At 39.1% G+C, this 27,438-nt stretch overlaps 1 protein-coding gene across 1 annotated transcript in view; it reads right to left on the bottom strand.

Moving 5' to 3' along the window:
• Positions 1 to 6,669: 6,669 nt before the first annotated feature.
• Positions 6,670 to 27,438, bottom strand: part of itga9 (integrin, alpha 9) — a 94,033-nt gene continuing 73,264 nt past the window's right edge. The window contains exons 21-28 of the mRNA XM_066690522.1: positions 26,236 to 26,325; positions 23,105 to 23,213; positions 20,665 to 20,772; positions 19,389 to 19,514; positions 17,919 to 18,038; positions 17,202 to 17,297; positions 14,197 to 14,316; positions 6,670 to 10,477 (exon numbers count right to left, since the gene is read on the bottom strand). Coding sequence (XP_066546619.1) covers positions 10,379 to 10,477; positions 14,197 to 14,316; positions 17,202 to 17,297; positions 17,919 to 18,038; positions 19,389 to 19,514; positions 20,665 to 20,772; positions 23,105 to 23,213; positions 26,236 to 26,325 — 868 coding nt within the window. The 3' untranslated portion in view covers positions 6,670 to 10,378. The remainder of the gene's footprint in view (positions 10,478 to 14,196; positions 14,317 to 17,201; positions 17,298 to 17,918; positions 18,039 to 19,388; positions 19,515 to 20,664; positions 20,773 to 23,104; positions 23,214 to 26,235; positions 26,326 to 27,438) is intronic.

Raw genomic sequence — 27,438 nt, 5'->3', positions numbered from 1 at the left:
ATCTGTGACATGGAGGTCATATATGATGTATGCAGATTCCACATTCTAGCACAAAATATTGTTCAAGTCTTCAGACCAGTGTTTCTCAGTCCTGGTCCTGGAGGACCTCCTACCCTGATGGTTTTTGTTCCAGCCGAACTCTCAATTACTTAATTGAACCATTAAGTTAACCTAAATCACAGCCTTTAAATAATTTTAAACAGTAGGGGTTTTAAGATAAGTAAAACATTGTATAAGCAATGTATCTTATTAAAGAACCAACTTTTTATCAGTTAGGCTTACACAATTTAAAACATCAAAGGTTTGCATTTAGTGGATTTTAAAAAGCATTGCAGATGTGATCAAAATAAACTTCAATATTCAACATATGAAACTCAATTATACTACATATACTCTCAGGTGCCTTGTCCTGAGTTTGAACTATCATTATTTAGGAACTTCAGTCACAAGCTGATGGTCTTTATGTAGAGGTAATGAGAAAGGATGGAAACATCAATATATTACAGACTGATAGAGATCAAATTCACACCACAGAAGATGGGCATGTTAAGGATAGATGAGCACTCATACAGGAGATAGTAGAGCTAAAGAAACTGAAAGAGAATGCTGACAGAAAGGTTTCGCAAAAGGAAATGGAGATACTGCAGACCAGGCAGGAGATAGAACGATACCTGACACACCTCAAAAACAGTGAGCGCAAAATTGCAATTCTGCAGGATGAGTTACAGCAGAGAGAAGAGCAATATCAAACCGTGGAGATGCATCTAGGAGAAAAGAGGCTGGAGTTGTTAAAGGTGCATGCAGCAATACGTGAAATGGAAGAAAAATACTACTCAAACACAGCTGCCATGCAAGAACACATCACAAAAGACCTGAGAAATTAGATTTGCCTACTTCATCAACAATTGCGTGAGAGGGATTTAAAGGCAGACCAGGACAGGCTCTTGAGACACAAAATGTCAAAAGACTGTGAGACTCTAGCCAAAGAGAATACCCAGGTGGGCTCCCAACTAGCATAGCTGACAAACACCTGGACAAGGAAAGGGCTTTACAAGAGCAGAGCTGCTCCCAGCACTCCAGCAGCATTGTCCACCTTTTTTTCTGTCAAGGACAGCAAGAAACAGCTACAGCATGAGCTGAGTCAACAGAAGGAAATTCTGGATCAGGAGCAGGCTAAATTCAAGGAGATTATGGGCAAGATTCTCCTCCTAGAACTAGGGAAGACCTCTGCTGAGCTGAGTGGAGCCACATCCCGCAGCCGATTGGCGGAGATGGAAGCCATGCTGACTAAAGAAGGGCAGGAGAATGGACAGTATAGAAAGGACAAGGCACTGCTCATCTCCGTTCTTCAACAAAAACTCATTTTGAAGGATCCTGAGCTGTCACAGATCTGCTCCAGAATTGAGACATACCATGAATACATCTCCACCCTGAAGTCCCTTCACAACAGGCCTCATCTGGGTCAGGAGAAAAGAAGGGACTCAAATGATTACCCATCTATAGAGAAAATGAAAAACTCTGTAGTAAAATTCTGAGTAGAGATACATTGTTGCTGTTTTGTTTTCATTATTTTTATTTTAAAAGAGTAAACTTAATAAGGAATTTAATTAGATTTTAATTTCAATTAATGTAATCATTTAAAGAAAGACTTTATGATCATGATATATACGTGCCAAATTTATATCATGAAAAAAAAGAGAAAGAAAATGGTTGAACATCATGGCTTTACTGAGGGAATGTCCAGGGTAAAATAATGACAAGATCGTTGTCATATTCTTCTCTCATCCTTTCCATAAACCTGCTGATACAAAGCATCTGTTTAATGGTTTTCAGCACTTGCCAACAAAATATTTGAAACCATTCCCAGCTAATGTGAGCTTCTAACACCATTACACAACTGTTATCATTGGCTGGCAAGCTGCAGGCACTCTGATATAAATAGAGTTTCCAAATATTAGTCTTCCAATAAGTGTCCAATAAGGGTCATGGCTGTGTACTGGTGTGCTCCTGTCCCACAGCTAGGGGGCAGCATCAGCCTCTTTAGAAAGGTGTGCCTTAAAATCCAGTTCAGCCCTTGCCTTTTAAAAGTGAGGCATTTTTGTGTATTGTGAACCCATTTACTAATATAATTATTTTTGGGAACTGCAATGCTATCTACAACACCGAACTACTGTATGGCTCGGTAGTAGACCCAGTTCAATTGGTTCTGTATGTACCCCGTGTTTCAATGCTCCCAGTAGGGGAGTCGGTGCAGGGCTGTCTCTTCCTGGCGGGGGGTGCTGTCGTTTGACATGCCTTCACCAGACGCACTCTCAAACAATGAGCTGTTCTTTCCCTCAAGTCATGAAGTCAGCAGAGAGCACTATAAACCTCCCTGCAGCCCCTCTCCAAATCACAACACTGAGGAGACCACCAAACTGGTGAAATTAATTTGGGTGTAAAACAATGTATATTGCGCACAGATGCTTGCCAAGTTACATCACAGCTAATGGGAGCATTTAACTCTGCTCCTGTAGTTGTGTAAACTTTGCTCTGTTCCTCCACAGCAATGCATGCTTCTGCAGAGCTACCTGAACGGGAATGCAATAGGCGCCTGGTTCCTCAGAACATCTGCACTGTTCTCCTCTCGCTTCCTGCTCCTTCCCTCCGCACAACTGTCCTCTCAACATTCATGAAGAAGCCCAGACCCTCATCTGGCATTTCTTCATGTAAACATCTCTCTCGCTCATCCCACAATTAATACCGTACTTTATTTGACATTTGTCTCTTTCTTTTCTTTCCTATTTGTAATGTTTGTGTTTGACATTAACCCAACAGGGCTCAGCTTGCAGAATGGGTCAGAGTAGGGTTGACTGTGCTATCATCACGACAACTGGTTATGATATACAGAATGTCTCTTAGCCCAGGTCAGGTCCTTGCTTTGATTAATTTATATAACCACTTGCTGGGGATATTATTGCCTCATTCCTCATATATCATATTCTAGAGTTCAGCCTTGACCACCTTGACTTCTTGTGGATTGGCAAACAAAGAGACTGAGCACTACAGTTACATGAATATTCTCAATACCACAACATGTTTCTACTTTAAAAACATAGGATTTGAGTTTGGTACAAGTGTCCTTCAATATCGTATCAGTCCTGAATAAAATAATGTAAAAAACGAAAAAGAAAAATAATACATCTGCATTGTATATACAGTATATGTGATTATTATGAAAATAAACAGTGTGGTTTTAATATTTTGAACGGAACTTTAAAGTCAATTTAATTACTGACAGAGATATAAATGGATCTAATGTTATTTTATTTTTTCCCAAACCCATTTTGGCAGTCAGAATAGAGAATGACTTTGAAATACAAAACTTTTCCTGAGTGAGACTGGCAGTGCATATTGCAGAGGGATAGAGAAACATGTTTATTTTACTTTTCGTTAGAGTAGCAAGCACAGAAAAGAACAGATTTCACAACTGCAGCGGTACTGGGTGTGTATAGGAAATTCAAAACTGAAGTCTGAAAGGATCTTGTACATTTGCAGAGATAATTTGGCTTTTTGGAATGAGAAGGTTCTCCAGAGCTCTGTTGATGGACCACAATAACCACAAATGCCGATACAACAAAGATTTAAACTTATATAAATAAAAACTCATAAGGCATGCTTTATTTATTAGTACAATAACATACAAAACTCCTACAAAAACAGAATGTACTTGGATATTTTACTCAGAATAGTCAGAGAATGTTGACTATTTATCACCTGATTGTAACCATGTGATTGTCCGTTAACTTAAAAAAAATAAGATTCACACACATAAAAATAATAAAATGGAAACATGTTAAGTGGTCACAATTTTAATGAGACGCATCCTGTTTATCCAAATCTAATGTTTACTGAAAAATCTTTTTCCATCTTTGCAATGAAGTCATGTTTAATGGAATCACCTTCTCAGGCTTTTACTCTGACGGCTGTGGCTAATTTTAGAATGAAACACAGCTTTGGTGGGATCGTTCAGAAGTTTTAAACTTAACTATAACAAACTTAAACAGAGCAAATTAACTCTTCAGTTAGCACAGAAGCATTCATTTGGCATTCCTAGGCCCTAAAGTGGATATCAAAGAATTGTAGAAATGCATTTTTGTTTCAACAACGTAAGTGTGATATGTAATTGCTGAAAAATAACATTGATGTGTATATAAATATAGTTACAACCCTGACCAGGGATGCACTGCTATCTTCTGATACAGCAGGTACGGTTATCAACTCAAATTGCATAGTCACTTGTTATGTAACCCCCGAATCTGTGCGAGTCCAGGCCTTTGCAGATCTTTACTGTTCCCCAGTTTGCAGTCTCGGCACGCTGCCAGTGTCCTCATAACCAACAAAACCAAAGCATTCAAATGTGTTTTTTTACTTGGAGAACTTAACATCTTCTCATTTGGAGGCGAAAAAATAACACATAACTCTTGTAATGACATACAGCAGCTGGGTGTCTGACCATCACATAAAAAGTAATCGACTAATTGTGCTCAATGACAGTGCAGTTGCACAGTTGCAGTAACTTATTTCATGTTACGGGATGCCAATGAAATAGTGATAAAATGGCACACAATTCAAAGAAATACAATATATGAATAAATGGTACAAAAGATACGAGCTGGTAGAAGGCTAGGGTGCAATTTCTCTGGCGTCTATCCTATGAATAACCTACACTTGATTTTAATCAGGCATGAAGTACACACACTCAACAAAAACATCAACAGAAAGTAAGATATGCTGAACTTTAACATTTTAAGGAGAGAACTGTGCATCAACCTGTTTGGTACTTCGTTAAAAAAAAGGCAACAGCTATGTTTCCAAGGGTGCTGATATTAGTAAATCAGATAATATGGGGAAGAATAAACATTTCAATTCTCACTGCAGGCACACCATGTAGTACTTCCAAACCAATGACCAATATAATGTGGATTGGATTATGCTTGTATAAGTGTTGTGTTCCCTTACGTCTACATTACTATTTGAGTCGTATAAGCTTCACAAACTGTTTTTATTAGATGTTTAGCATAAGTTTCACTTTTTCATGTACAGTGAAGGAAAAAAGTATTTGATCCCCTATCAATCAGCAAGATTTCTGGCTCCCAGGTGTCTTTTATACAGGTAACGAGCTGAGATTAGGAGCACTCTCTTAAAGGGAGTGCTCCTAATCTCAGCTCGTTACCTGTATAAAAGACACCTGTCCACAGAAGCGATCAATAAATCAGATTCCAAACTCTCCACCATGGCCAAGACCAAACAGCTGTCCAAGGAAGTCAGGGACAGGATTGTAGACCTACACAAGGCTGGAATGGGCTACAAGACCATCGCCAAGCAGCTTGGTGAGAAGGTGACAACAGTTGGTGCGATTATTCGCAAATGGAAGAAACACAAAATAACTGTCAGTCTCCCTCGGTCTGGGGCTCCATGCAAGATCTCATCTCCTGGACTTTCAATGATCATGAGAATTGGTGAGGAATCAGCCCAGAACTACATGGGAGGATCTTGTTAATGATCTCAAGGCAGCTGGGACCATAGTCACCAAGAAAACAATTGGTAACACTACGCCGTGAAGGACTGAAATCCTGCAGTGCCTGCAAGGTCCCCCTGCTCAAGAAAGCACATGTACAGGCCCATCTGAAGTTTGCCAATGAACATGTGAATGATTCAGAGGAGAACTGGGTGAAAGTGTTGTGGTCAGATGAGACCAAAATCGAGCTCTTTGACATCAACTCAACTCGCCGTGTTTGGAGGAGGAGGAATGACCCCAAGAACACCATCCCCACCGTTAAACATGGAGGTGGAAACATTATGCTTTGGGGGTGTTTTTCTGCTAAGGGGACAGGACAACTGCACCGCATCAAAGGGACGATGGACGGGGCCATGTACCGTCAAATCTTGGGTGAGAACCTCCTTCCCTCAGCCAGGGCATTGAAAATGGGTCGTGGATGGGTATTCCAGCATGACAATGACCCAAAACACACAGCCAAGGCAACAAAGGAGTGGCTCAAGAAGAAGCACATTAAGGTCCTGGAGTGGCCTAGCCAGTCTCCAGACCTTAATCCCATAGAAAATCTGTGGAGGGAGCTGAAGGTTCGAGTTGCCAAACGTCAGCCTCGAAACCTTAATGACTTGGAGAGGATCTGCAAAGAGGAGTGGGACAAAATCCCTCCAGAGATGTGTGCAAACCTGGTGGCCAACTACAAGAAACGTCTGACCTCTGTGATTGCCAACAAGGGTTTTGCCACCAAGTACTAAGTCGAAGGGGTCAAATACTTATTTCCCTCATTAACATGCAAATCAATTTATAACTTTTTTGAAATGCATTTTTCTGGATTTTGTTGTTGTTATTCTGTCTCTCACTGTTAAAATACACCTACCATTAAAATTATAGACTGATCATTTCTTTGTCAGTGGGCAAACGTACAAAATCAGCAGGGGATCAAATACTTTTTTCCCCTCACTGTAACATTTTTTGTTTGCATTCATTCGTTTATGGACAGCTGTCAATTCTGATAAACATTTTTGCAACTATATTCTCTCAGCTGCATGACCAGCACCCATAATGCAGGCTTTTAGAAATAATGTGTTTAGCTGACGCAATACTATAAACACTAGAAGAAAGCCATAGTCCAACGATTGTGATTGTGGGTGTTTATTTGGATTTAATCTTCATGACAGACAGGGATAAACACTCACCAAACCACAAAAACTAACACATGAAAAACCACCTAATAACAGTAAAAGCTCATTCAAGTTCCTTCATGGCTTCATTCTGTGATTTGTCTTCTTGGTCCAAGTCCATTCCTCTGCCCTTATACAGAGATACATCACTGTGTTTCCATCAGTTTTTATTTCATCCTTTTTATTTGAGCTTTATTCTGGGTCAACAGCAGTTTCAGAGGAATCGGGTTCAAGTGTAGTTTCCGTATCAGAAGCACAGGTTAGATACACTCAAATACTACATTCTCTATCTAATTTCTCCTTCAAGCTGAACCAATGCAATACAATACAATCAGCCTCGACCATTTGCACCATCAGGAAATGAGATGCCAATGATAACAATTCTACGTAGCTGTCTCTCCTCAATGAGTCCCCATGTTTCAGAAGTATATCATCTTCTCTTCAGTGCCACAGAAATCCACAATCAAATAAAAATAGGCACAGATGACAATTGAAATAAACAAAAACACTCTGCTTTTCAAGGCAGTACATACACATTGGAGAACACATTACTTTCAGTGACAGTGAAGTCATGATATTTGAACCACGCTTGGCACAAGGCTCTCATTGAGTCCTGACCCTGAGAACACAAAATAATCCCACGCAGAAGGAGAGCTGTGCAGACTACAAGATACGCAGATCACTTTGGTAAGTTATGCATTACATACAGAGTAGTACAGTGAGGGAAAAAAGTATTTGATCCCCTGCTGATTTTGTACGTTTGCCCACTGACAAAGAAATTATCAGTCTATAATTTTAATGGTAGGTGTATTTTAACAGTGAGAGACAGAATAACAACAAAAAAAATCCAGAAAAACGCATTTCAAAAAAGTTATAAATTGATTTGCATGTTAATGAGGGAAATAAGTATTTGATCCCCTATCAATCAGCAAGATTTCTGGCTCCCAGGTGTCTTTTATACAGGTAACGAGCTGAGATTAGGAGCACTCTCTTAAAGGGAGACACCTGTATAAAAGACACCTGTCCACAGAAGCAATCAATCAGATTCCAAACTCTCCACCATGGCCAAGACCAAAGAGCTGTCCAAGGATGTCAGGGACAAGATTGTAGACCTACACAAGGCTGGAATGGGCTACAAGACCATCGCCAAGCAGCTTGGTGAGAAGGTGACAACAGTTGGTGCGATTATTCGCAAATGGAAGAAACACAAAATAACTGTCAGTCTCCCTTGGTCTGGGGCTCCATGCAAGATCTCACCTCGTGGAGTTTCAATGATCATGAGAACGGTGAGGAATCAGCCCAGAACTACCCGGGAGGATCAGCTGTATAACAGCTGTATGTATAACATTTTTGAAATGCGTTTTTCTGGATTTTTTTGTTGTTATTCTGTCTCTCACTGTTAAAATACACCTACTATTAAAATTATAGACTGATCATTTCTTTGTCAGTGGACAAACGTACAAAATCAGCAGGGGATCAAATACTTTTTTCCCTCACTGTATACCATATTGACTTAATACTGTAACTGGTTGACAATATGATTTATTTTCATTGCTCATTCAAGGTCTTAAACAGTGATGAAATCACACATAAACATAATTAATAATTCAACAAAACAAAACAACACATGGGGCTAACTGAAAAAGTGATGGTTAATATAGGACTGTACTTAATTCATATCAAGGCTGTATTTTATGAGCTAGTCTGGCACAGTGTTTCCCAACCAGTGGACAGATCTGTCACAGATTGTTTTACATGTCACACAAATGTAAGGATTTAATTTATTTAAATTTAGTTGTGCTGGAAAACACTATTTTAAGTAGGTGTCCCTAACTGTATTACATCCATAGGTTGCCTACCTACCTTAGACATCAAAATCTTCACTTCATTCAGGTATAAATTTAATTTAATGAATGAACCTAAAACTAGATCATACTTTGAGTCTTTATTCTCATATACACCACTGTATTTACTCATAATATGACTCATAATAACAGCTGATAAACAACCTACATATAAGAGTAATACCATCCTCACCTTGATGTAAATCCCTCATTTAAGACGAACTGGGGGACGATGGGGAGGGTGGGTGGAAGGCACTGGTGTTCTGCACAAAATGTAATGTAAAGCAGATTTGACTTACATTGGGAAACACTGACCTAAGCTTCCTACAAGTCCCTAAATGTAAAAACAAACTCCTCATTCTTACCAGTTCTTTCAACACTTCCCATCCTCGTATTTTTCTACTCCTATGTTAACTATTAAGATGTGCAAAGGTGGTGTTATGGTAAAGCAGTGTGAATTGTGTGCTCAGTAGACGGCACTGAAAAGCAACCATGCTGGCTCATATTCCTGTCTCACCCAGCCAGAGCCCTGCAACCTTGGTTCCTGAGGGCAGCAGGTCTTTCTAGTTCTTGGTCTTGGGTCATTTGGACCTCCACAGAATTCAGGCCCAAAATCTAATTATAAAAAATCAACTCTCTCACAAATTGCAAATGAAAAAGACTTATATTTTCCTTTTAGCTGGAGCAAGAAGAGTCAGACACTTAAGTACTGGGGTTGTAATTTGGAATTGGCACATGGTTTAAAGTTTGAGTTGTAACTGAAATAATCTGCTTTAGCAGACTGAAACAAAACACATTTTCAGGGTTCATTACAGTTGATGGCCTAAAGTGATAACACCTGCAGGATTCTGGTCCTCCGGGAACAGAGACAGATTTCCAAGCTCTCACTGGACGAAGTACTGGGCAATGCTTTATCAGAGGTTCCTGTTCCCATTGTAGTACTGGTTTGTAGCTTAGAAGCACTCTTACTAAGAGACACAAGGGTCTGTGACTTAAGTCTTAATTCATCATCCCGGTTCTGGATGTAGCGGTTATTGAAAATGGGTGAATGGATGGATGGCATTGAGCTGATTCATCTTCCATAACATTTGCTCTCCATTAATTTCAAACTCCACACATTTTTAAAGCATTACCAAATACAAGTGGGAAACTAGAAAGGAACTGAGATAAAATGATGTTAGCTTAATCTGAATATAGCAAATATTTTGGTGTGTTTTTCCGAGGTTCCTCTCCCTTCTATAATGTTGAAAATAGTTTGAAAATACATCATTAGCTTTGGCTTTGAACAGTTATCAGTGCTTTGAAGAAAATATCTAGATATGTCAAACAAACCACACAAAAAAAAACCACATCAATACATTTCTTAAAGATGTGTTCAGTACAAAAAAGCATATAGGTATAAAAATAACATTTGCTAACAAGAGTTCAGTGCCCTGAGGGTTTTTTGTTTGTTTGATTGGTTTTCTTTTACCACAAATGTTGTTATGATATCCACTTCCTTCCATACAAGGTCCTTCTCCTTTCAGAGTTCAAAGTTCATTTTCATCAGGAAGAACACAATTACTCCTCACAGGTCACGTGATCGCCTCAGGAATAGTTCTCAGCTGTCAGCTTCACGGATATTTTTAAAAATCAAATGAAAACAAAACAAAACCAAAAAAAAAAGAAAGAAATTAAAAATAAAATGGAACAAAAACAAATATCAGGCCTCCGAAAAATCTGGAGAAGAATTTCTTCTTCCACATATGGAAGATTCAAGGGTAGTGAACCGATTGGCTGGCAGATAGGCGTCACATAACGTGAATGGTGTATCTGGCAGTTCACTGGGATTTCTGGACCCAGTCCCAGCTCTCATCGCTGTCCTTCCTGTTCTTCTCCGCCTCGATTATCTCCTTGTACCGCCGACGAAAGAATCCCATCTGTGGAGGGAAGAGGAGAGGTGAGGGGAGAAGAGAAGTGGGGGAGGATATTCAGAAGGACATAACAGAAGCAAGAAAACAAGAAAGGAGTAGGAAACTATGTTTGTTGAGTTCTCCAATTACGTTTTAATGTCAAAGCATTCAGTCTGTCTGATTTAGTTTAGACAAAGCAAAGGCAGCTTGGTTTGTTGTTTTTCTCTGAAAAAAAGCAGTTTAGAATTTGTCATACTTTTTGGTTCAAGTAAGAACTGGAATAAAAGGGCTAGCTAAGACACAGTGCGAGACAGTGAAGCAAAAAAGATACGGGTGACACATTAAAGGAAAAAACAGCATTGTCATCCTGGAACCGACCACTCTCATCAGGATAGAAATGTGTCACCATAGGATAAAGGTGATCACTCAGAATAACTTTGTAATGATTTGCAGTGACCCTCCCCTCTAAGGGGACAAGTGGACCTAAATCATGCCAGGAAAATGCCCCCCACAGCATAACAGAGCCTCCGGACCCCCTCACTGTAGGGGTCAAGCAGTCAAGCCTGTACCGTTCTCTTGGTGCTGCCACACATGCACTCGCCCACTTGTCGAGAATATGGTGAAGGCCATATCACCATATCACTTTTTTCCACATTTCTATAGACCAGTGCCTATGGTTTTTGCACCACTGAACTCTCAAATGTGCATGTGTCTTGTAATGAGGGGTTTATGGACTGCCATCTTGACCCACAATTGAGGTCAACTGGGCCTGCTCAGCATTTTTATACATGCCACAGGGCATGATAGGATGTTAATTGCTTAATTGTATCATGCAGTACACCTGTTTGGAGGCATCTGCATTCGTTATGTTCCTCTACTCATTTATTCAGGTTTTTCCTTTAATTTGTCACCAGTCTGTATTTATATATTTTTTACAAATATATTTATATTGATTTATATTTATAAGTAAAAAGGTATGTCTATCTTGCACAACAAATCAGCACAGACAGATGTTATAGAGGACATCAAAACAAGACTGAAAAAGGCACACAACCATTTGCTTGAAGAGAAAGGTATATGGTTATGAAATCTGGTCACTATAAGCACAAAAATGTTACAGAAACTGTCGACAACACAAAAAAGCATGGAAAGATGTATGCCTGGAATAACGAGATGGGATGAATGGATCCGAGAACTAACAATCATATGTGAAATCATGAATAGCATAATGGATTGAGAGATTTAAACAGCATCCAGAATGAAGACGGTAAGGTGGTTCACCACGTGGCATGTGCCCAAATCTAAAACTACTAGTAAAACTAACAGTCCTACTCTTTAGATGACTGTAGATGTGGTGTGCTGCAGGTGTTCTACAAGTGTTACTGAAACCCACAAGGATAAGAAAAAAATGCTCTCCACTAAACAGCTGCACTGTAGGTAGCCTGATTCCTGGTTGTATAGGGCTGGGATCTAAGAAAGGAGGCAGTTCACCTCCTCCACCCTAAATGTATAGTTTATTGGTAGAGACCTCTCACAAATCCATCAGGCATTATCTGGTTCCCTGCACTATTTCCACTTTCACTTGCCCACTGCCTTGCTTTTGAAGAATCTCTTTGCTAAAATTATTTGTTCTGGCAAGACCCAAGGTTGTGAGAGCGAGAGAGAAATAAACGAGAATGTACCACACGTGTCTAGGCATTCCTGGACTCAGCTGTGGTATTGCAGGTTGAAAGAATTATGAATGGGAAAAAAAAAAACGTACAAGGTCTTTTGTGCCCAGGACATCAGTGTGATTAAGATTTCAAAGTCCCTTTTGAGGCCAGTGACAGCCAGCCTCTTTAATTCTTGTGAATAAGCTGTAAATTATTGCTAGGTCTGTTTGGGACCTGTTTATGCCTGTTAATGGTAGGCCATGTGTATTTTATGGATCCACTAGCTATATAGGTCAGAGTCCTGCATTTTAACATCTGGAACTAGTGGATTAAAGATGCCTTACATTAGGAAGTATTGGTTGAGATTTGGAAACTAGCACAGACGTTTTAGGACTCAGAAAGGAGTATGTAGCTCTTGACTAATGGAAAATCTTATTTAAAAAAAAATCAAGCAATTGTCATATTGTATCCTCATCTGCATTTTAAATACCTTGAGAGGTTATACACCACAGTTTAGAGTCCATATTAGTTCTGTATTTATTAGCAGATGAACTATATTAACAGGTGCTGTTAGCTATGAATGGGGTTTCTTGTTTCTCGTACAAGTTGATGACCTAATAATCATTTTGCATTACGACAGTATCAAAGCAGAACCTCTGCAGAATTACCATTGGAGAAACAGAGATATCGTTCAACATATACTTACCCAGGGACAAGAATACTATAATGAGCTTTAATGTGTTTTTAAGAGAATTGAAAGCATGGGAGATTGTCGTTATCTGATTTCTCAAGGGATAACGTTGAGTGTTTGTAAAAGAAAGGAAGTTCAATCTCATTTCTGAACAAGGAACGACAATCCCATTTCAATATTATTCTGTAAACTAAATTAATGATTCATCTCGGATAAAGATCTGTGTACAGCAGATGCATTAGATGCATCGTAATTGGTATCTCCCACACATGCATAACAGATTCAATGCAACCTGCTTTATTAATGCACATATTGAGAAGGAAAAAGGTTAAATCCTGTTTCTTTTGATAATCTGGTAAAAATTATGGTCTGGTAACATATCTATACTTTATGTAGCTGTGGTCTTGACATTAGTAATGTCATTTCAATCTCTTCAGACTGTCTGGATTAACAGCTGTAAACATTTGAAGGGAACGTCATGCTTTCATGTCAAGAACTCATCTTAATAGGCTTTACATGTATGCTCTAGGAAGTAAATGCAGAGGAAACAATACATTTCCCAAACTGACATTTAGCATGTTCTGTTGTGAAGATTTCCACTTGAAAACTCCCGACAGGTTTAAAGGGGAAGCTCTTTAGGGGAAAGATTTAGACATTTGAATTCATCCTGCTGTAATTTATAAGAATCTTCATTTCATCAGCACAGCCTTCGAAAACATGTTTGAATTCCATGAGGACAGCATTCACAAAGGTTTAGCACACGATTTATTAAGGACAGGATTTCCCAAGGCCTGAACTGTTCTCAGTTCTGTTTATATTTTCAGCATCAAGCTGCTTACTTTATTGAATTTCCTGCTTTATTAATAAAATAATCATACTCACAGGCATAGACGTTTTCCCTATGCACAAATTTAAATGCCCATCAATTTATGGAAATGTGTACATTTGGAAGTGTGAATAAACATTTGAGAAATTTACACTTGCCAATAAACTCCTTTGCCTTTGTTATGCAATTATTTTCCACTGAAGATGAAACCTAACCCTAAAATGAACCAATATGTTTACTATTGCTTCTTGTATGTATGTATTTACAGAACAAGTTGCATATTTATACTGAAGGTTTAATACCATGCTGCAGTAGTACTCGCAGGAAAAATAAACTGATATATATTATTTAATAACACTCACTTAAAATGTAACCTTAACAAGTGGATGCCTGGTCCCCAGTGGATCAAGTCCACTTCCACTAAAAGGAGGTCAGAAGGCTGTCATGCACCACACCTGTATTTTGCCAAATGCTGTACTGTGGGACAACAGCGATCCCGAGATGAAAAGCGTCTTGACTCCAAGATGGAGAGAAAAGAGGTTCTATCACCGAGCGACCTGTGGTTTGATGTCCTTACCTTCCAGAGCAGCACTGCCAGCAGCAGGAATATGAGGATTCCTATGAGGAGACTGATGGCAATGATCCAGCCGACCACATAGCCTCTGGGCTCCTGATTGTGTAGTGCCTCAAACATCACCTGAAATACACACAGCATTGCAGCCATTAGTTCTCTCATTGCACTCCACTACAGCCCTGACTCTGTTCCATCTGTTTCAGGACTGCCTTCTGCTTTTAATTACATTTTAATTACATAATTGAATTAATGACATGCATAATTGAAGCAGTGTAAGCCTCTTCCCAGTCCTTGTGGTGCACTTGGTGATTGAATCAGACCCTAAACCCTGCTCACACAGCGGTCCCGGACCTGCTACCGTAAAGCAGAGTCTCCAAACCTCTGGACAGCCTGACTGCCCCGTCCAGACTGTGAATCCAAGTAACACCAAATAATGAATACTCAAAATTAAACTTTAATTTAAAAATAATCTTGGAGGTGTTGGCGTGTTGAACACAGTGTACCGCAGTGTGAATATAAAAATACAAGGATCGGAGCGAAAGCCTGAATTGGATAGTTTATACCAACAGCTATAAATTAATTTCTTTACTGAAATGTTTGAAATGAGTCAGATGAAATACGGGGGATAAGTTCACCAACACATATCACTGGCTATAAAACCCACAAATTGAACACGGAAAAGAAAATACATCAACCAAAATCTCATAATTCAGCAAGCTGGACTAAATATAATATATAATGCCTGTTTAGAAAAACAACAACCCAAAGACCTTTAGGAATCAAATAATTTAACCTTTCTAAAATACGTCACGTAACCTACAGTCAAGTGGTATCAAGTTCCCTGATCATATAGGCCCTCTTTATGAGCATTTAATCTAAATGTAGCATGAAAGCCATTTAAAACTAGTGAGGGCTAGAAGGAAAATCGACATAAATCACATCCGAACACTTTCCCACACTCATAATTTTTCCTTTGAATCCCAGGAATCCTGCAGATAACTGTAAAGCCAACAGCTTTCAAGTACAACAAAGGTTACTGGCAGTAGAACATGTTTTAAAGCAGCACTACTCAAAACATAACTCAGTATTTATTTCGAGATCGCTGCTGGAAATAGCACGCTGTGTTCCTCGCTGAGAATGTGATCGACACATCATTTAATTTCCCAAGTAGTGTATTTTAAAACATTTAACACAATGTCACATTGAAAATATTTTGGGGAGCTTTTCCCTCACAGTAATTGGAGATGAGACCCAGCAGGGAGTGGGGTTTGGTCCCACGTCTAATCCACATTTAGTATTGGGGGCAGTTCAGTGTTACTCTGGTTAATTAATTATTTTTCCACCCCTCCATCTCTCTCCTGGTGGGTGATTTTGCTAGAGGGGCTGTAACAGTTCTTAATTGCCAGTCTCCTCTGCTTTCATCATTGCTACCCTCTGAGTTTTTACAGTATGCCCATTTTTATAACCTCCCCAAGCCATCAAACCACATATCTGTGCCAAGCAGTCACATGCAATGTCTGCAGCTTCTTTCGCTCTAAATCATTTGAAACAGACACATAAGTACACATTTACATTTAAAGTACAATCTGAACTTTACTACAAATGGTACATATAAACCCCCATACGTATAACTTCTATTCCAGTACTAATTAAATAGGATTTTGTATAAGGAAGTCAAATCTATATATATACAATATCCTACAAACTACATATTAGATGCACTAGCCAAAATACAATACATTTGGAAGTAGTTAACATTGGTGACACAGCCGTCACACCAGTGTCCCTTCCCCGCTAATGTGCAGTTCATTGCAGAAGAGAGAAATGAAAGAGAAAACTGTTGCCACCCCAGCCCCCACCGTAGTGACCGATTGGGATCGTATAACTACAGCTGAGAGCCTAATGAGTTTGCAATGTGCTATACTTCACAGGGGAACACAATAAAACCTAAGAGCATGGAAAATTAAATAATACAGCCATTAAAAAGGCTGGGGAAGCGGAAAACATTCTCTTGCTACCAAATTCAGAGCAGGTGCCTGTGTGGGGCAGACGGTGGGACCTCAGAGGACTGAGGGCAACTCAGCTGCCAGGCACTGATGAATGAGAGGTCACAAAGATAGTTCAGACCCCACTGCTAGAGTCACTTTATTTCATAAGGAAAATCACTAATACTGTACCCTTGTTTGTCCTTTATCTCAGAAAACAACAGCCCATCTTTAATGCTCCAGCAAACCTTACGACATTGTTGTTATTTCTAATAAAATATGCACACATAACGTTGAACCTTCTGAACCAGGGCGATGATAGTATAGACAGAGAAATGCAATAGCAGATATGTAGCAGCTGTACTAGAACTATTAAAGCTAGCATAACAAACAGCTATCATGAGGTTCTGAAAATAGTTGTGTTTCTTTTAGTTTGGAACGAACAGAGATTCAGTCTCACTGGATAATCTCATGTTTAAAGAATGAATAGAGAAATATCTGATGTCAGTTAGGCTAAACAGAAGATCTGGATACAACTTTCAAAACAAAATCATGGTCTCTATAACACCCCTTTGATAGTCTGTAAACACACAGCTCTTCAAACACCTTCGTCATTGTCTCTACCAACTGCAAACTGATAGGCAAGAAGGGCAGCCAAGCTAATTAAAATGGGTTAAGGGACCCACAGGGGCACAGAAAAATGTATTAAATGAATGGATAAATCGAGTTAGAGGAGGACTGAAGCAGGACCCAGCATTAGCATGTCACCTTTGGAATGAGAGGTTAAGGAACAGGAGGGGTGGCCGGGCCGGGGTCAGGGAATTAAACAGACGGGCAAATCCACTGAGAGAACCCCAATGCCTAACAGGATTAACACTGGCATCCTAACCCCGGACAGCCAGAGCCGGCTCCATCTCTCTGCATTACTGTAATTGTGGTTTGTGTGCATCTACAGGGACTCGAGTCCTTGAAGGCTGTGGACTCCTTTATGGGTCCTTTATGGGTGTATGTGTATCCACTTACGGAAGTGTCTTCCGGCAGTCCATTCGGGACCTCCACGGCCCTGTTGTCCACCATCACACTGCCCCTCGTCACAAACTGGATGACCGATGAACTGTCCTAAGCCAGAGAGAGAGAGAGGAGAGACAGAAACAGAGAGGGGTGTGTTGATTGTACACAGGAATGTCTTATCTTTTACCCACAATCCTTCACAAAAGAAGAAAAATAAAAACAAACACACCAGAACTTTTCGCCCAAACTCTGAGGTGTTACGATTGAATAAAATCACCTCCAAAGGCAATGAGGAATAGTAATAATTTAGTGATAAACCATCACAATGGGAAAAGTGGAATTGCTTCAATCTATTAAAAGAGATGCAATAGGAGATAGTGGTGGGAGTGGGAGCTCCTGAGTGTGGGAAAAAAAGTCCTGCAATTGCATTAACCGACCATAATCACATTGATGACATATGAGGAAATGATCTGGAGCTGTGCCTGGAGAGCACATGTAGATAACAAGACATTTTAAAACACATATTAATTTACTTTAGCCCTGAAGGGCACTTTTAAAAACAATTAAGCACAAATGTCTAGCAAGTCATACCTCTTTAGAAGTTTAAAGGTTCTTAGCAAGCAACAGAGTTTTAAAATGTGATGATATCTGAACATAAACGAGTGACTGGAGACGATCCTGTGAGAGATTATTTGCTGGGTGGAGGTAGGACTTTCAGGGATCCCTTACCCTCTTCAGTATCTCCGTGTTCAGTAGCATTCGGACGTCAATGTTCTGCGTTTCTTCTTTTGCTAATGAGCCTAAGTGGCAAGTGATCATTAGACAGGATCGTCCGGGTCTGTCACAGTCCTGAAATTATCATCAAATGCAAAGTTAATGAAAATGGAGAAAAGCACTGATATTCACTTCCATTAGAAGCGCATGCTTGCAGAGTCATGGGTTCAGTATAACCAAAAGAAAGTGATGAAAAAGATAGAAGTTAAAGTCAGGGTTACCAACCGTTCTTAATTTATGGACAGTTCATAAAGAATATCTTAATTTCATCTTGTCCGCAAATCTGTAAAAAGTTTGACTGTCCGTAAAAATGTCCCATTACTACTACTTCCTTCATCGCTAAATTTCTGACTGCCATCAAACTTTCCTCGTAGTTACGAACATTATTTCAACAAAAGTTTAATGAAGAGCATAGGTAGGTCAATGTTCCTGACAATCAAATGTGTTAACCAATCTGAGGACGAAGTAGATGGATCTGCCCAAAATGGGGGCATCAATTGCAAAGTATTAATTGGAGAAACGATTTTTTTACATCGTGCACTTCCTGGTTTTAGAAATCCAATGGGCAGTGCAGCACATGGGGCTGGAATTGACCAATGAAGAGGATGTTACTGTGTGTGTCATGGGCCATAGAGATCTGCTTTTACTAGCCAATCCAAAAAACCCTGTCTCAGGCAGCTGGAATAGATGAGCTGATAAGAGGAGTCGGGTTGCAGACTGAGCAGAGCCAGCCAGAGCCAGAGAGAGAGAGAGAGGCTTTTATAATTCAGCTATAATAGATGCTATTGCTATGTATGTGGTATCTATGGATTCAGAACAGCTTCAGCTATGCATGTGTTCATGTATTATGTACTTATAATGCAGTATATATTATATTATTATATTATGTAAGTGGAAAATGTGCAATAAACTAAAAAAACAGAATTCGATTTTTTTTTCCCAGCAAATGAAAAACAGGTAAACAAGAACACACCTTTACCAATTGCCCCTCTGGACACAGCAAACCCCCAATATTTGGATAAAGATAACTGTAGAAATGCATACTGCGTGTGGTGCAAAAAGTCATTTTCTATTGCTTCTGGTGATGCATGAAGCATTATGCATTTTCTAAAGCTAGTTTGGAATAGCTAATTTCCTTGTACAAAAGTCAACAGGGCAGCTCTGCACCATAGGGTGTGTATATACATTTTATTTTCACACTTTTTTAAGATGAAAATAGGGGTGTCAGTGAAAATAGTCCAGCTAACTCTGTAATGTCAGTAAAACCTCAAATGTATGGTTGGCATCCCTGATTAAAGTGCAAGCTATAAACAACCTTTTGGCTACACCTGGCTCTGTTACAGTGGGTTCGTTTTTCCCTCACAAGCACTAAAATACTTGTTATTTTCTCTTCTTATTGCCCAGCAACAGGCTCTGCAGTCTCACCAGGACTTTCCTCCCAGACTTGGTAAAGAAGGAGAAGATGGTGTGGAAGATGTTCTCCTTGTCCTGAGGGACGTTGCAGGGGGTGGGGTTTCTGTGGAAGGTGCAGTTCCCTCTGTCTTCAACAACCTGGGTAAGACAGACACAGACAACAGAGACAGCACTGATGTTATACTGAGAATTGTTTTGGGGGGATGAGATGGGACAGGGGGGACAAACAAACAAAAATGTAAACTGTTCTCGCTGTTTTGCAAACTGAAATGTAGTTTTTTAGATGTTTATAATTAAAAAAGCTGTTAAGGTAAGCAATAAGAAATTTGCTCTGTTATGAAATGCACCCCTGGGGTGTGACTGTACTCATACCCATCTCCTTAAGCCTCTTGTTGCCCCAGGCCCATAATTACCAGATTGTAGTCCACATATTCTGCTTTATTGCGGCCCAATGACGTCAAGGCCTTTGTCTAGAGGAAGAGGGTTAAAGGAAGCCCTCACTGAGCTGGTGCCAGAAGACCGATTCCCAGGTTTATTTACAAGGTGGGAAAGGGGACAGGCTCTGTCACAGCCCCCCCTTCCACATGATTCATGGCGATGCTTCTCTCACAGCCCAGACCTCTCGAGAGCACTTGCCTCTTTCCTTTTCTCTGCCTCCACCTTTCCAGCAGCCCGGTTTAGGGTCCCAATGGGGTGCAAAGGCAGGAATTTCAGGGTAATTGCTGCAGCCTCACCATTGTTTGTTTTTCTGCAGACCCTCGCTATATATCTGTCCCGAGGCCAGCGCTTTCAGTAGGGTTTTTATTACCGGACTTTGCTGCAGGTCGTGTGAATGTGTCTTTGTTTTGTTTTCTTTCCCTCTTCGAATGATAACAGACTAATCTGCTGGCTTTGCTGGCAGACTCGTCCCCTCCCCCTGCCTGCTACCCAGATCGCTCGTGTTGTTTTGCCATGCTTTTAGTTTGAAGGCAAACCTAACTGAAGTTCATCAAACTATAATTCTACTGTATTGACTTTCCTGTCTGATAATTAAATACCACTACATGCAGGTCTAAAAGACATAATGGACAAACAAAACCATGTGGATCTTAACTAAGGAAGACTCCTAAGATAAATTAAAACAATTCAGGTAGTTAAATGCAATAACATCAACCTAAAACCAAAGACATTTCACATGTGACCCTTCGAAACATGAGATTAAAGACTGTAAGCTTGATTCTTCATCCAGACCTAAGGCCACCTAAGGTAAGGTAGTTTTTACCTGCAGTTAAGCACAACAGCCACATACCTCCGTGTCCAGGATATGGAACATGTCTGCCCCGCTGCCAACTAGCCGGTTGGGAATTCTGATGTGAACAGTGGAGCCCGGGAGACTGCTCGGCCCGTTATTTATAACCTGGGGAAGAAACAAGAGGTCTGGGTGAGTGCATCATGGCAACATTGAGAACATGAGAAATATCACAATGGACCTTGTTTAAAACAGCAGTAGAACAAAACGAGAAGAGGCGAGTGATTTTATCTTTCATTGTTTAATAAAATGTCAGAACACTGCAGGCTTACATCAGCAAAGGAATGTTTATTCCAACCACTGTTCCCTCTGGGAAACGGACCTTTCCTAAGTAGATAACTGTGGCTTAAGAGCACCACGTCATTGCGAACATTTAAGAAAAAAATGGTTACTCCTTACCAGAGATGCTACACTAATACAAACATCAGTGAGACTGATGTCCCACTTACAGTTGAAGATACAATCATCTGAAGACTTTTGGGTCATTGCCACTGCTCGTTGAAAAAGGGCATGGTTTATTTGGCAGTGATAATGCTTTTCCTACAGTATTTTTAAACACCATACTAGAAATAGTCTGCTGAAGAACAAAACAAACATTAACTGTCGCATGAATGGGTTTAAGAATGAAAGCCAACAATGAGCAGTCCAGTTTCCCATTGAACCTATTGTGGAAGGTGCATACTGCAAGTATGAATAAAGTACTCTATATTCTGCATGTACAAAAGCCACTCAATAATTTTCAAATATCATCAATTAAAAAAATCTGCTGTTTGCTAAGAACCCCAATAACAGTTAATTAAAAACATGGCAACAGAAGTTGGAATCACAATAAACAAGACATGGTTTGCATATGAAAACAATCCTGTGATCCTGAAACATTCATTCTGGCACCGCGCTGTACCACTGTGTGCACAAACTGCACTGTACCAGAGATGTAATTTGCGTTGCATTAAAACTTCTGTGGTAAAGCAGCTGGAAGCAAGTTATTTTCCACTGCTGTAGTAAACATAACTTGATAGTACAATACAACTGCAGCATAAATGTAACTTAACATTTCCAAATATTACTTGAAAATTGAAAAGTGTGAATGTTTACATGTTTACATCTATCACATGAAGATGAGTAAATATGTCAAGGTCATTTAGCTTGTGATTTGTTTATGGGATTGCGAAATTTGTTCTATGTTTCTGTGTATTTAAACATGCACATGACACTGTAAAAACAATACAATAAAAACAATAAAAATGACCTACCTGCCTATTGGTTTTGCATATGTGAAAAAGTCAGTCAATGCATAACTTTAACTTCACGTTCTTATTTATAGTGAAGACATTTGTGTCAATCAAGCAGAAGCCAACAGATGACAGATGACTTTGCCTGTGCAAACAAGCTATTTCACTATCTATGCCTCCATTGTTATTGAAAGCCCTGCAAATAAACTAATTTAACCAGATCCTGCAGAGTTTCTGATAAGATAAAACTAAGGTTTTATAAGATAACATAAAAAGATGACTGCTTCCCTCCAAGTACTAGAATGATGGTTCTCTTTTATTTTTAAGATCTTTTTGAATATATATATTTAATTGAATTGTATTGTATTGTGATATTTTCAAACCAATACCAACACCAGTCTGATAATAACTGCAGAATGTTTCTAGTACTTGTCACCACAGGCAAGTTAGGAAGTGGGCAAATTTATAGCTCTGGCTGGTGGGCTTTCCGGGGACAATGAGCCAAGCTTAATCTCATCCCTTAGTCCTGTCTGTGTCAATAAGGAAAGGCCATCAAACAGAATTGTGTGCACTGTATCCTGAGGCTAAGCTCAGCTACTGCACAGGGATAGGTTTGAGAAAAACTCTTAAATGTGTTGAGTGTTCCTCCCCTGAGGGCAATATAGAGTTAAAAGAATTCACACACAATATAAATCTGTGCACAGTGCCAAGATATTATTCAGGCATCCTTGAGGTGCATTAAGGGACAAGAGATTTGCACTTGTGCCAAAAGGAATCAAGACGGCAAGGAGATGCTCTTTTACATTAATCCACCGTTGGCTATATGAGTACAAAATGATTTTGAAGACTTTGTTGTTATCACTCATGTGTGGACTGGCATATCTCACTGTGTCTATAGGCAAGGAGAAGATGTGGCGATTAAAACATTTTTCTCTTAAGTCTATATATGTAACCTAGTTTCATGCCTTCTGGATTGCATGAAAGAATAATTCAGACATTTTTCCAATTGCAGTGATGCTTAATTAACTGTAATATGTCCATCACCACTGAACTGACATCATTGAAAAGGGAGTTTATGAATAAAACAATGATTTAGCTCTAAATAAAGGCAAACCTATCAATCTGGAGACTTTCCCCAACAAGAAGTGCATTACTTTGTATTGTACTATTATTAAACCCATGAAAAATTCACCGTAATTTTATTTTACCTGGAAGGTGAAGTTGAGAGGCTGAAAGTGGCACACCATATCCTCCAGCAGCATGAAATGGGATGCGTCAATCGAGTCCCCATAAGCAAAGGTGGTCGGCGAGATCAGCCTGAGAACAGCAGGGGACAGAAGGTTGCAATAAATAAAAGAAATACCAAAAAGCATAAAATATTAAAATATCTGAACTATTAAAGAAATGTGCAATATAGATCCTCCACAATGCACCTGAATCTGTATTGTCTTTGCGTTCAGTCTATGCATATGAAAAGACTTCAATACATGAAGTCAGCAGCAGCAGGTTTGAAAATCTCGCTCAAAGGAAATACATGTTTAAGGTGCAGCTTGGCTGCTCCACGCTGTTACCACAGGTGTGGTGCAGGGCGAGCATAGGGAGACTGGGATTACCGCAGAGCAGAGCTGCAGGACAAGGAGGCCAGTGTTCAGAGCCCCAGATGCCAGAGGGATTGAGGTTGCTGTGAAGTAGGCTAACCTGGGAGGGCATTAAATAAACATGGGCCCACACCACAGACCTGCCAACAGGTTCCCCAAAGCCTGAATCAAGCATTTCTACGTTTTTCTAATAGCCCGATCATATTCTCAATAAATGTAGTTGAGAAAACAAGGCCTTTTGATTTTAGAAACAGCTTCAGACGAATTACAACCTCCACCAGAAAGGCCCCTTTCAGGATGTCCATAGCAGTTTCTAATGCCCCCGTGTCTTGCACAAGAATAGGAATCTTATGTGAATCATGCACCGAATTCTCAGGCAACATTGAAGACTCTTGGTAAAAACTGAACTACTTTTAAACTCCTGTTAAGGAATTGTGGTTTAGCCGCACTCAGAGCTTGCTGATGCTTGAAACATACCAGTGGGTGACAGGGGTCAGAGACCATCCTTCCTCTCAGGAAGAAGTAGCCATTAACTGATTGAAATATCAATTTAAAATGCCCCATCCAACTGACACAAGGATGGTTTTGCACATGCTAGAATAATTTCAAACTCTGGCGTATGTGAAAAGCCTTGTGGGAATCTGAAGAAAGCGTTTTCCTCTTATTGCTGCTCTTTTAATATTGGTAATACATCATCATTATATCTATTACTGTCAACGACCTCTCGGAGAAAAAGAACTGCAGTGTGTATGAGAAGGAGTCCATTTCGTTTTGCATATCTTGGGACTGTGTGTGTGTTTCCCTCTTCTAGAGTATGTGTACATTCATACTGGTAAGGGAAGCCATGAAGGACAATAAACGCATCTAATTGAATAAGTGCTTTCAGGTGTGATATACAGCCACGGGATATTGTTTCATTTTGTGAACAACAACGATATAGAATGAACGTCAGAGGCAGCTGGAACCTTTTAACGTCTTTATATTATAAATGTTTACGAGTTTCAACTGAAAGTTAAGAAAGTTAACCTAAAAAAAAAAACCGTTTTAAATTTTAAGCATTTAATAATAATTAATGTGTGATAATATGAGCTGTTGTAACATCCAAAGAGTTGGCGTAACTTTAAAATAAAGGAAAGGGTCCATCACTCACAAGTGGCATTTATTTACCTATTAAATGATGTTCTGTAAATGTATATTTCACTCAGCAATTTCTTTGATCTTTGGCTGACTTCAAAGTACATTTTTAGTTGCAGTCATACTACAAAAAGTCAGTTACTGATCCAGAATTGTCAGCACATTGAGTTTTAATAACAGATTTTCCAGTGCAAAAATGTAATGGATCAAAGTGGAAAAAAAAAAAAAATCCAGAGCAGTGCAATCTGGTTTCAAAACATAGGTTTTCAAAACATGCAATGTCAGCAACAGGAAAAGCCACTAAGCCTATCAGCTGGATATCAGCTTTGTCCTTGAACAATGGGAAGGTATATATTGGTCTTTTTTCTTCTGGCACAATTTTCATATTATTTTTAACTGTTTTAATACATTTTTGAACGTGCCGCAATCTGAGTTTGAGTTTTTTAATTAAATCATTCAATTTTAAATGCACTATTATATATAAATTAAATATTGCATCAGTGAGTATAAATATTAAAATTACCAAAGCAGACAAAAGGTATTGAGTCCCAACTAAAACAAAAAATATAAAGAAAATCTCTTTGCACAAACCAAATGAAACAGGATGTCGTCAAAACAGCCAGACACACACTATCTCTGGCAGATAGTGAGCTGGCAGATTGAGTTTTTTTCCTGTTTTTTATTCCCATCAAATCTGTCTTTCAAGTAAATAAAGTAAATAGAAATATTGTTCTTCAGCAAACTGTCTAGGTCAGTTGTCCTCCCTACAGGAAACCTTTCGCATTTTATTCCTTATGCTTCCAGGCTTGGAGATAACATTGTGATAAAAAATATACATACATAGTATTTGGTTTCCTTTTTGTGTGTAGACGAGCACTACAAACACTGAAATGTTCTCTTTCTGATAACTTTAGGAAGCCAGTTTTGGACAGCTCCCCAGTTTACAGAACCACAAACGTTGACTAGAAATGACCTGGAGTCCATAGAGCGGCCGTGTAATTCAGTAAGAAAATTAAATCAAATACGATGCAAACTTTGTAGGTGAAAGAAAGTCAGTCTTGTGTTAGTTCATGGGAATAGAGAGAAGTGGAACAAATATATACGTACATTTACTGCAGTTGTAAACCACATTTTGTGAGGGGTCAGACTGTACAATGCAATGCAGGTAAGTTATGCAGTGCAATGCAGGCCCTAGTGTTATAGTTCTCTACACAACATGCTGGAAGGCAAAATAAACTTTAGACGAACGTGGCAGCCTCTTTAACCGCCTCATAAAACAGGGTAAGCGGATGTGAAACACGAGTGAAATTTTAAGCCCTCCTCTGAGTAGGATTACACTGCCTACCTGCAAGACCACTTTCTTGGTGGGGGAAGTGCACAAGACGTCAGTCCAGTATTTACAGCATCGGAAACGGCATTTTATCAGCAAATTCTTTCTTGTCTGAAACTTATGTTGATGAAAGTTCAAATTCTTTCAATTTTTGGAAGTGAGTTTCTCTTATTCTTTTTCTTCGTTTTCTTTTCGTGCTGTTTGGACTTGATCCCACGTCTCGTTTCCAACAAGTGATTTAACATAAGTGAAGTCACCCGTAATCGGCTGCACGTACCCTGTGATTGCTGTATCCACTTCATGGACGAGAGGAATAGACAGGAGGAGAGTGTTGTCTGACAGCTTGCTCTCGTGCTCTGGGTTTGCACTACAAGGAAACAGAGGAAAAGAAAGTGATACATGAATAAGCACTGTCAAAATCAGATGAAAAAAATGGAAGAGACCATTTTTTTATTAGCTGGCAAAGGCAAACAACAAACATCCAGGTTTTTGAAGGTTTTGTTTAATTTTGCATTCTAAATTCTACCATTTTAAATTAAATGTATTCAAAATTAATATTGAAAATGTAAGCTGCTCTTACATGGATAGTTTGTGTTGTGACATCCAGTCATCTTTTTGTATTATTCAATTTACATAAACATTCAGATAACCTGGAACAATGCACTTTGTTTACTGTGTTTCTAATAAAGGCAGTGTTATACTGTGCCAGAATTAAGTACTTTAAATTACTTCGGGTAATTTACATAAAGCAATAAGAAAATGACCATAATCTCATATAAATAAACAAGATTCAAATAATATGGGGCTAATCAGAGCAGCTGACAGTTATGAAAACAAAATCTAAGGGGTTTTTAGTTTAATATACCTCAGTTGTTTTTGTTTATTCAGTTTTTCAATTAAAGTTCCTTTGTTGTTTTCCTTTTAATAAGTTGCCAGATGCATGTATTTTTTTGAGTTTCTGCACAGGGAATATACCGTTTGCCCCATGATTATAAATGAGTATTGCCTAATGTGTACTGGCAAACAAGTATTTGTCTTTAGTAACTCGTTTGTCTTATGTGTCAGACTATGCCTTTTTTAGGCTTCTTAAATGTTCCTGCCAGGAGGAACAGGCACATAATTTTTGCAACAATAATAAAAAATCCCTTCCAAGTGCGTCTCCTAAAAATATTTATAAAGAAAATATTTCAGTTTAATTTATCCAGATGGGATATGTAACATGAAAAGCCCTCACAGTTTAAGTAAAGCACAGAAGTCCTAGGTTATTGCTCTCTTCAGACCTTTGGGTCTTTCCACGATAAATCAGCAAATGGTTGCATATACTGACAAAATAAAAAATAAAGAAATAAAAAACTTTACTTTTTTAGACTTTCACACAGGGTGGCTGAAATCAAGGTTCTACACTCTGTCTTATTGACTTCCATTGGTTTCAATAGAATTACAGAATGAAATACACATTGCATAGTTGTTGTTCTCTTTC

The sequence above is a fragment of the Amia ocellicauda genome, chromosome 18 (genome assembly GCF_036373705.1).
Source record: "Amia ocellicauda isolate fAmiCal2 chromosome 18, fAmiCal2.hap1, whole genome shotgun sequence".
NCBI lineage: Eukaryota > Metazoa > Chordata > Actinopteri > Amiiformes > Amiidae > Amia > Amia ocellicauda.
The sequence above is the reverse complement of the archived record's forward strand: the minus strand, read 5'-3'. Positions and strand labels throughout refer to the sequence as shown.